The sequence below is a fragment of the Saccopteryx leptura genome, chromosome 2 (genome assembly GCF_036850995.1).
Source record: "Saccopteryx leptura isolate mSacLep1 chromosome 2, mSacLep1_pri_phased_curated, whole genome shotgun sequence".
In the NCBI taxonomy this organism is placed as follows: Eukaryota; Metazoa; Chordata; class Mammalia; order Chiroptera; family Emballonuridae; genus Saccopteryx; species Saccopteryx leptura.
Window position 1 is genome coordinate 14,642,369 of NC_089504.1, and position 11,439 is coordinate 14,653,807.

At 41.3% G+C, this 11,439-nt stretch overlaps 1 protein-coding gene across 1 annotated transcript in view; it reads left to right on the forward strand.

Annotated features, from left to right (window-relative positions):
• C5 (complement C5) overlaps window positions 1-10,939 on the forward strand; it is a 125,318-nt gene extending 114,379 nt beyond the window's left edge. The window contains exons 36-41 of the mRNA XM_066367283.1: window positions 7-112; window positions 1,732-1,815; window positions 2,706-2,795; window positions 6,405-6,488; window positions 8,053-8,191; window positions 8,747-10,939. Of these exons, the coding sequence (XP_066223380.1) occupies window positions 7-112; window positions 1,732-1,815; window positions 2,706-2,795; window positions 6,405-6,488; window positions 8,053-8,191; window positions 8,747-8,885 (642 nt within the window). The 3' untranslated portion in view covers window positions 8,886-10,939. The remainder of the gene's footprint in view (window positions 1-6; window positions 113-1,731; window positions 1,816-2,705; window positions 2,796-6,404; window positions 6,489-8,052; window positions 8,192-8,746) is intronic.
• Window positions 10,940-11,439: the final 500 nt, after the last annotated feature.

The window sequence follows — 11,439 nt, forward strand, 5'->3', positions numbered from 1 at the left end:
AAACAGATTCCTTCCAATGAGTACATTTGTGTTCGATTTCGGATAGTTGAACTTTTTCAAGTTGGGTTTCTGAATCCTGCTACTTTCACGGTGTATGAATACCACAGACCAGGTAACCAATTCTACTTTGTAATTTCTTCAGAGAACTACTCTGTATTCATTACAGAACCTTTAGAAATCCACTAGAGGCCTATACAGTTTATATATCGCCTCTTCCAGGCCACACTCATCACAAAAGGCCTAAATTGCACATAAAAACTCCAACCTGACTTTGAGCAAATCATTTCACTGTTCTGGTCCTCAGTTTTTTTCATTTTTTTTTATATCTGGATTAGCTTGATCACAGCTTTTAAATTCTTTGCCTCAAGTTTATCTTTGGTGCACATTTTCAGTATTCGTTGCACCTCTCCTTTATAGAGAAGCCCACTTAGTCTACAACTTCTTTAATCCTCATACAGTCAACTTCTACTTCATCCCTAGTCTCATCACATTTTGAAGAGAGCTCTATTAGAGCAGTTGTCCCATTCACGTTGCCTTGTAGTTATCTGTTTGCATGTCTTTCTCACCAATCCCAGGCAGAATGTTTTCATCTATTGTGTCCCTAGTATCTAAACCAGGGGTCGCAAACCTATGGCTCGCAAGCCAGATGTGGCTCTTTTGATGGCTGCATCTGGCTCGCAGACAAATCTTTAATAAAAAAATAATAGCGTTAAAAATATAAAACATTCTCATGTATTACAATCCATTCATTTCCTACCGTTCATGTTCATGGTTGTGGGTGGCTGGAGCCAATCACAGCTGTCCTCCGGGACAACACCAAATTTTTATTGGATAATGTGTAATGTACACAGGTTGTTATATGGCTCTCATAGAATCACATTTTAAAATATGTGGCATTTATGGCTCTCTCAGCCAAAAAGGTTCCCAACCCCTGATCTAAACAGTGTCAGGTGCATAATGTGTATTGATAAATGTTGCATGAATGACCCACATTTGATCACTCAACCACTTCTGAGAATATTTAAGTATTGGCAAGCTCTCTGGTTCACAAGACAGATGACTCTACTTTGGACAGTTTTACTTCTTAGAAAATTCTTAGAATGAACCAAGCTCTGACACCTGTTCATTCTAGTTTTAACTTCTGTTCACATAGAACGTACTTAGTCCCTCTTCCCCTTGAGAGATTCAGGCATCCCCAAACTATGGCCCACAGGCCACATGTGGTCCCCTGAGGCCATTTATCTGGCCCCCGCCGCACTTCCAGAAGGGGCACCTCTTTCATTGGTGGTCAGTGAGAGGAGCACTGTATGTGGCGGCCCTCCAACGGTCTGAGGGACAGTGAACTGGCCCCCTGTGTAAAAAGTTTGGGGACCCCTAGATTAAATACATACATAAACACACACACACTTCTTTTCTTCTCCAACTTAGACAATTACAATCCTTTTAGTAGACTCTCATATAATATAATTTGTTTTATTCATTCATGGAAGCACTAAATATTTTCATTCTGAGAAACGAATATTGAACAGTAAAATTTCAAGCACAGAAGGGAAGATCATTTTAGGGATAGAGAGACCCATGCCAGGACAAGCAATTTAATCTCCATGGGCCTTACCTACTAAAAGAAGGTTTGGAATAGGTGATCTTCAAGACCCTATGGGTGAGATTCATGGAGGGGTAAATGTGTTGTGCATTGACCCAGTCCTCCTCACCATGCTTTCATTGCCACAGATAAAAAGTGCACCATGTTTTATAGCACGTCCAATAGCCAACTTGAAAAAGTCTGTGAAGGAGCAACGTGCAAATGTGTAGAAGGTAAATGTCATTTTTTTTTTTTTGAAGGTAAATGTCATTTAACATGTTTAGGCTGGGACTAATCTGGGGGAAACTGCTTGACAAACTCGTATCTCAGAAGTAAAAATGTAATCTCAGCTGATTGAAACCTGATTCCTTGAGCACAGTAAAGCTACTTCTTAATAGCTCCTGAACAACCTGACATTTTCTACCATCCGGAGGTGGAGACACGCCATCTGGATGGCTGGTTGGTGACTATCAGCAGGATAACGTGTTGTGAAGTTTTTACTTTTCACCTGGTCTTTCTCATATAATACCACAACCTAAGAGAATAGAAGCTCCTCTTTCTTTTCCCCTGTCCCTCCCAGTTAGTGAATTCTCCATTCAGTTCTTTATAAATCCAAGGCAGCCTTCTTGGCCAAGAAAAAAGACCCAAAACTCACAGATGATCAAATAACTTCATGAGAGTCTGGATTGGTTTGGTTTTATTTTGTTTTTCCAAATCCTTAATATCTACACATTTCGTAGGTACTTGTTGCACCATTTAATAGCTATCAATCAGTGAAGTTATCACTTTGTTCCTTCAAGGGACTTTTGATTATATTTAAAATGGGAAATTTGCCTTCATTCTTCAATGGAACCATATATATATATTTCTGAAAAGCTGAATGTGGAGTAATTATCAATTCTAAGAATGAGTCTCATGTTCAAGATTTTGTTTTTGTTTGTTTTATTTTGTTTTTGCTTTACATAATGTTTCACTTTATGGAAGAGGAGAAAATAGACAAGTTTTAAGAATCTGGTATTTATAAAATTATATTAGATTGTCTCGGGGTTCATGGGTACTATATTTATTCCCATAGAGAGTGTCAGCTTCCTTACATTGACCTACTGTTTTCCTCAAAATCTAGCTGACTGTGGACAAATGCAGCCAGAACTGGACCTGACCATCTCTGCAGGTACTAGAAAAAACACGGCATGTAAACCAGAGATAGCATATGGTAAGTTCAAAAATTCAATATATAGTTACATTAAACATGATACTTTATAAATACGTTATCAGCTAAAAGATCAATAACTTTATGTAGTGATTATATAGGTACAAGCGTTCATGTATTCCTTTGAAGAAAAATGCCATCAGTTTTCACCAATAACATACAAAGCTATTTATCTTTCAGCAAGAAACATGATTTCCATTAAAATGATGGAAGTGATGTGCACACCTAGCCAAGGCACTTAACTCCAATAGATTCCACTGAATTAAAGATGCTAGAACATATTCAAAGAGAATTTTTGAGAAGCCACAAAGGTATAAGATTTCACTACTTACTGAATCCTTCCAGTCGCTGGAACAGAGGCAGAGACAAAGGAAGTTTGGGGCTTGTTCTTTTTTCAGTTGTTATTTTTTTTCAAAATCTCTTCAAAGATAAGGTAAACATATCAATACTAAATAATTTTTTGTGTGTGTGTATTTTTCTGAAGCTGGAAATGGGGAGAGACAGTCAAACAGACTCCCACATGTGCCCAACCGGGATCCACCTGGCACACCCACCAGGGGGCGATGCTCTGCCCCTCCGGGGCGTCGCTCTGTTGCGACCAGAGCCACTCTAGCACCTGGGGCAGAGGCCAAGGAGCCATTCCCAGCGCCAGGGCCATCTTTGCTCCAATGGAGCCTCGGCTGCGGGAGGGGAAGAGAGAGACAGAGAGGGAGGAGAGGGGGAGGGTGGAGAGGCAGATGGGCACCTCTCCTATGTGCCCTGGCTGGGAATCGAACCCGGGACTTCTGCACGCCAGGCCGACGCTCTACCACTGAGCCAACCGGCCAGGGCCAATACTAAATAATTTTTAATATGTGTAGAATTTCAGTCATGTTTGAGACTCTCCGTTTCAAGAGGAGCATCTCCTGGTTGTCCAGAACTTAGCGCTAAATTAAATGCTAAGTACAGTTGTGGTCTTCTCTCAAGTTCCTCATAGAATGAGCTCCTTTATTTTCTATCCATTTCTATCCAGCTCCCAATGTTTATTTCTGGATTTTTTTAAGAGAGAGAGAGAGCATATTTTACACTATTTCAAATCTTTTCTTGATAAGTGATAGGGCATTATTTATAAATAAAAAATCAGTACAGTTGATTTGGCACTGCGTGTTTACTGACTGATTTCATATAGTTTCTCATTGGAGTTCTATAAGACACTTTTATTTTTATTTTTATTTTTTAATTTTTTTTTTTTTCTGAAGCTGGAAATGGGGAGAGACAGCCAGACAGACTCCCGCATGCGCCTGACCGGGATCCACCCGGCACGCCCACCAGGGGCGACACTCTGCCCACCAGGGGGCGATGCTCTGCCCCTCCGGGGCATCGCTCTACCGCGACCAGAGCCACTCTAGCGCCTGGGGCAGAGGTCAAGGAGCCATCCCCAGCGCCCAGGCCATCTTTGCTCCAATGGAGCCTTGGCTGCGGGAGGGGAAGAGAGAGACAGAGAGGAAGGAGGGGGTGGGGGGTGGAGAAGCAAATGGGCGCTTCTCCTATGTGCCCTGGCCGGGAATCGAACCCGGGTCCCCCGCACGCCAGGCCGACGCTCTACCACTGAGCCAACCTGCCAGGGCCCTATAAGACACTTTTAAAGTAACAGAGGATCATCCCTATTTTACCAGTGAGGAAACCATGGCTCAGGGAAATGAAATAATTTGCTCAAAGCTGTGCAGGAAGTAAGTAGTAGGACAAGGAAGCATCTGGGTCCCCAGCATGATTCCCATTATATTACACTCAGTTCTCTTAGTAGAAATGCAGCCATCACAATGAATTTCTTTCCTTCTAATTTATCCTGATTTTAAAAAAAAACAGCTAAAAAGTGGCCCAACTCAGCCAACACCCAGTATAGTTTTTAATATACATTGAGACCTGCAAAAAATACCTTATTGTTTTAGCTAACAAAAATTTCATTAAGGCTCTGGCTAGTTGTCTCAGCGGTAGAGTGTTGGCCCCGGCGTGTGGAAGTCCCGGGTTCAGATTCCCGGTCAGGGTACCCATCTGCTTCTCCACCCTTCCCCCTTTCCTTCCTCTCTGTCTCTCTCTTCCCCTCCTGCTGCCAAGGCTCCATTGGAGCAAAGTTGGCCCAGGTGCTGAGGACGGCTCCATGGCCTCCGCCTCAGACACTAGAATGGCTTTGGTTGCAACGGAACAATGCCCCAGATGGGCCAAGCATCACCCCCTGGTGGGCATGCTGGGTGGATCCTGGTTGGGCGCATTCAGGAGTCTGTCTGACTGTGCCTCCCTGCTTCTAACTTAGGAAAATAATAATAATTTTTTTTCCATTAAATTATTTCTTCCTTCCATTTTAGAACTACTTAAACTCTTAAATATCACAGAGAATAAATGCAATCTGGATTTAGTTTATTAAAAAAAAAGAAAGAAAGAAAAACTTTGGATTTTCAGGGTTTTTCCTGGAATAACAGAATAGAAACAAAATAAAATAGTTTCCCCTTTCCACCTATGCCCATAGTAGGTACATTTCGCGTATCCACCATAAAGATTTATGAATCTGAAATTCAGGACAGTTTGTATCTATTTTAAGCCACTAATTTACACAGCCTTTGTTTTGCCACAGTGCATTATTCATTCATCCGTTATGTCTTTTCTTAAAAGTAATTAACTAAATCCAGATTGCACTTATATTCTGTGTTAAAAAAAATAGGTTTCTGTAATTTTTGTCTTTTACATGCTCATTTTGCTTTGCATTTTTATCCATTTGTGTTTAATTTTTCAAGAGTGAGAGCTTATGCATAGTACTGTACCAATTTGCCCTAAACTTTAATACTTTATAATAAATGATTCTTAATTCTATAAAAGATAAAAAAAAATAGGTTTCTGTTATCTAGCTAGCTAGCTAGGATCTCAAAAATGGGATAAAACTTGTAGGTCATTCAACCCTATTAAAAGCAAAAATAAAAGGGTCTTTTCTCAGTCCACATGGAAGGGATAGGTCCCTTCAAGCTGGTCATTCCAGAAGTGAGGTCAAACACACCGTGAATTAAACACCGATGCCTGAATGAAGAGGAACAGCATTGCGAGTGGCTCATGCCAGAGAGTTGCCAATCCAAGCAACGATGAGTCAGAAAACAGAATCCTATCAAAGATCAGAGCCATTGGAGGTATCTGAGGAGTCTAAGCAAGAGAACAAGGAGGCTCACAAGGCAGGCCTGGATGATATGTGGTCGTGCAGAGGAGGAAATGGCTCTTCAGCGTGCCCTATGGGCATAACTCCACTAATCTTACAGGATCGGAATCTGAACTTTATATCCAACTAAGTCTCATTTTGTTTGCTTTGTGTGCTTCTGTCTTTGAACTTAATATTGTTCTTAAGCTAGTCAGCCAGTTTTGTAACAGTGACCAGGGCTAATGATTCTAAGTAGAAGGAATCGTTCAAGTAATGATCAGTAGAATCAGACAGAGTATTTGGGAAGGCTTCTTAGAAGAAATAAGGTTTACCTCAGGGTGCCCTTAAGAGCTTGGCATGCTTCATTTCTCATTTGTTTGACAAACTCTGGCTTCTATTGGACATGGCATTAGTGGTTTTTAACATGAACTGTTGTTGTTTTCTTTTTTTATCAGCTTATAAAGTTAAAATCACATCCTTCACTGAAGAAAATGTTTTTGTCAAATACACTGCAACTCTTCTGGATATCTACAGAGCTGGTGAGAATTCACTCATTCATTTTTCCACTCAATAAATATTTAATACTTAGTATATGCCAGGAACTTTATTAGACACAGAGGATACAATTTGAATAACACAGCCAGAGTTAAAGCTTATACTCTATTTAGGGAGATACATTTTTAAAGAAAGGAAATGGACAAATAAACAATTATTTTAAAAACTGTCCTATTTGTAAAGTATGTTAAGAAATTTTTGTATACTTTGTTCTCTCTCCATTATGGGTGTTCATTTTTCATATATGTAAATTTTAAATTTGCATAAGTATCAAAACATCACACACTTAATGTACAGAAGAATTGCTGCACACAGACAATAAACCAAAATAAAAACAAAGCTATTTAGAATCAAAGGCAACTATGTACTTCAAGGATAAATTGGTGCATCTCCTAAACACAGAGCACTTAGAGTAGGTGAGGATTTAAATAATAAAAAGATCAATAATTGTTGAAGCTGAGGTTAATTAACTGTCCTCTCTTTACATTTTCCATAACAAAAGGTTTTAAAAAATAATGGTCAGTCACACTGCTAACCATGACAGTGGCTGAATTGGCAAATAGTGCTGACACTCGTTTATATGTTGCTGCAACAGGAAGTCATGTATCAATGGTCACCGGAAAGGCCTAAGAGAATTAGCTTGAAGTAATGTGTGTCCACTAGAATTGTATTGTTAATTAGAGTTGATCATTTACACAGTTACTATTATATAATATTTGCCAGCATGTTCAGAAGTTTTTCAGGATTTAGTAATTAGGATGACTCTGCCAGAGTTTAATAACTAACTAGAGATCAGTCCTGAAGAGACAGATGTGTGGATTGATACATTGTAGTAGAAATGCAAGTATAATGGGAGTAAAAGGAAGACAGATATTTACGAGAAAGCGCATCAGGAAGTGTTTACTGATTACTCTGAGACTTGAAGGCTTGTTTAAAGATGGGTAGAAATTCAACAGGCCAACATAGGGAGGAATGCATTCCAGGCAGGGAGCCAGCTTCTTGGTTATATCTGAATTCTTTGGGAATCCCAAAATTATCCTCCTTAAAATTTTCCAAGTCTTTTACAGAGCTTCCCATTGCCAGCTACCAACTACTTTTTAATTTTGCTATGCAACATATGGAAGTTAATATCGTTCAGGTATAGAAAGGTTCTTTTAAATCCTGGTTCTATAAGATAATGATAACAAGCAAATATATAGTGCTTACTGTATATATAGTTCTAAGCACTTTTCATGTATCAATCCATTTAATCCTATAACAGTTCTTCTACAAGGTAGGTTTTATTGTTGTGCCCATTTTTCAGATGTGTGGGCATAAACTCATTTGTCCAGGGCCACACAGCCAGGAAGTGGTAGAGCTGGGGTGTAACCCAGCACCCCTGTCTCAAGCCTTATAACCGCATAGACATTGTTGCTGTCCAATAGCCATTAGCCTCTCAGTATAAATTTATACCCACTAATAAATAGCCACGAGGGACTGGAATGTTTAAGAGTTTATAATTGTGACACTCCAACATGACTGTGTTAACTTTACTGACATGTTTCTCAGGCGACGCTGCTGCTGAGAAAGACTCCGAGATCACCTTCATTAAGAAGGCAACCTGTGTTAATGCAGACCTGCAGAAAGGAAGACAGTATTTAATTATGGGTAAAGAAGCTCTTCAGATAAAATACCATTACAGCATCAGGTACGTCTTGATATTTTGGAGTCTCTGATCTTCCCTCCAAAATTGAGTGTAATTTATTTTTAAATACACTACACATTTCTTATGTGCCCTGCTGTTAACCAACAAACCATAGGAGCATAAATGCAATAATATGAGTTTAAAGCAAAGAACTGTTTAAACCCATCAAGGCAGCTGAGGACTTGTCGACAGACCAGCCGAGTGCCTGGGTCTGAAGGGTGCTCATCCGAACCCGCTCCCTAGATCACATGTGCTCCCTCCGTTAGTTCTCAGACTACCCTGTTTGTGAAGAGAAAACGGTTTAAAAATGCATTTTATTATCCTTTTTAAGAAAACTGACATTGAAACAGATGCTGTTCTTGCCTTTAACTGCGGGAGGCCCGAGCAGCTTCACGACCACCAGGGGCCCGTGGACCTGCCCACGGGGAGGCTAGGCCGGAAGAGTTTGGCAGACAGCCTGACCCCTGAGGACCTGGACGGCCTGAGCTCAGTCGCAGGTGGCTCGCCTCTGTTCTTGGCCATCATCACAAACGCTTCGTTTTCATTTGTTCTTGGCAGGTACATCTACCCTCTAGATTCCTCCACCTGGATTGAATATTGGCCTGCAGACAAAACCTGTTCATCATGTGAAGCATTTGTAGCTAGTTTAGATGAGTTTGCTGAAGACATCTTTTTCAATGGCTGCGAAAATGCCTAAAAAGTTCATCTGTGTACAGTTTTCACTACCGACTCCTGTTGAAGTTTCTTTCTTCCTTTTTTTTTTTTTTTTTTTATAAACGTTCACAGCTGGTCTTATTTGGAAAGCTCACTTAGAATTAGTGGCACTTGCTTTTATTAGAGAATGATTTTAAGAGCTATAACTTTCTGAAATAACATGGCCTTGGGGGACATGGAGACAGATACTCATTCCAAGGTTATTGGACACCAGAAGCAATAAATTGGAACATCTCCCAAAACCTACCACTCAAGAATGTTTGCTAGGAACAAAAGAATAGCCCATTGAAATGTAGTATCTTATAAAAATATGGCCTTTGCTTAGAAGAAAATACCAAGGAACAGAGAACTGATCATTAAAACCTGGCTTTGCTTTAAAAATGTGTGAAAAAGCGGAAAAGCATGTTATTTTATGGTAGGTCAGCTTCACTCACACAGACAGGCAGTTTGAAAGAGAAGACAGCAGTGGAGACCTGAGAAGGCCTAACCTCAGAGCCCTCAGCAAACTGAGAAGGGAGGACCATTTGTCCTTGCCCCTCCCCTTCTGTTGCCCTCACCTTACCCCCTGAGGGGTCCCTCTATCCCCTGCCCCTCTCTCCCAGCACATATTCATTTCCCATGAACTCGCTCCGGCCAGTAATTGCTCTCCTGGAAGGCAGGTCCCAGCGCCGCAACCTGGTGAAAAGAAACTGTAGGAATCAGGAGACCTTTGTTCCAGCCCCAACTAGGCATCTGAGTCTCAGTTTGGGCTTTTATAAAAGAGGATTTAGAACCAGAGGTTCATTTTTAAGTGACATTTTGCAGCACATTAGAGTTCTCATATATATTCCCATTTAATGTCTCAAGCATCTCAATGAGGTACAGGAATCGTTATTTATCCCCATTTTACAGATGAGGAGATGGAGGCTCAGAAAGAGAAAGTGGTTTTCCCAGCTTAGTTGGGGCAGAGTTGGTGATCAGACATCAAGGCTCTTTCAGTGAGGCCTCACTGGACAGCCACACTGCTTGTCAGGTTTCACTTTCTAAGGCTCAGGCAAGGTGATGTTGGAGTGTCTTCACTGCGAGTAGCTTAACCAGCCCCACTGAGATATTGCAAGGAAACATGCAGATAAACTCTGGATATAACAGTAACAGGGACTGAATGCATTCCCTTTTTGAAAAATCTGCATGTTACCAGTTAGATAAAACTACAGGAAGCCCTGCACTGTGCCTTGTAAGTTATACTAAAATTTTCCACTTCCAGGAACTAAGGATTTATTTTTGTTAATGTCAAAGCTCACATTGTAGGAACTTTCTTGGCGAAAAGAACCAATGTGTCCAACTCCCTGCCAACGAAGGGTTAGGGTTCCTCCAGTGTAGGTCTGAAGTGTCTCTTGTCACCTACTCGGTGCCGCAGGGTAGAGGGGACCACAGGTGCTGCAGGGGGACCAGAGTTTCTGGACTGTTGGGCTGCCTTCTCCCTGAGCGCTACGGCCAATCAGTTGGGCCACAGTGGCCGAATTCACCCACAATGCAGCTGAGCTTTCAAAGATCTAAGAAGGCCTTTGTGAGTTAGTCTTGCGCTCTTTAGAAACCCACCAGCTCCTCTTCAGCTAATCCCGATGCATTTAAACATACTTCCTCAGTGATACTTTTGTGTCCCTCTAAACAGTCTGGGGCCCTTACTCAACCCTGCACTTCTGTTCCAAGGTACCTGCAGTTATTTACTTAATCATATATATTGTTCAGAGTACACTGTGAACTCCAGGTGGGTAAAGTATGGGTTCATTCTATTCACCACTATCTCCTGCACTTGGCTCAATGCCAAAAACATGATAGGGATTCAGTAAGTGTGGACATCAGAAGACATCATTTCTAGTTTGGGTTTTGCCCATGGCAGGGATTTGGGCAAAACCCAAATCTTCATCTCTTTAGTGGCCAATAAAACAAGGGGGTTGAATACCCTAATCTCTCTTTTATTTGTAGCTTTAAGGAGATATTTTATAATCTTATGTTGTGAAACAGAAAATTAAACTACGTGGCATGTAAGCATCCAAATATTGGGTATGGGTTTCCTTTCTTTTTTTTTTTAATTGAATTTTATTGGGGTGACATTGGTCAACATAATTATACAGTGCCCAATGCTACAACGTATCTCTGTGCACCGTATTGTGTGTTCACTCCCCAAGTCCAGTCTTTGTCCATCACCATTTACCCCGCCCCCCGCACCCTCCTCGCCCCACCCCCCGGAGATGTGAAGGGAGCTCAGAGAAATGAGTGACTGAGTGAGCTGGAGGAGCTCTGGAGGGTTCCTGAGAAAGATGGTTGGGATTTGGGTAGGGAAAGACGGGAGGATCTTTGTGGCTAAAGGGAAAAGCATATGGCAGGCTTCTACTGGGGATAAGGAGGACGATTTAGATCAGCGGTTCTCAACCTGTGGGTCGCGACCCCGGTGGGGGTCGCGACCCACAGGTTGAGAACCGCTGATCTAGATGGTACAGAGGAACACTGCTCGTTTTAATAGCTCTATGTTTATTTTGACATGTGTAGATGGTTCC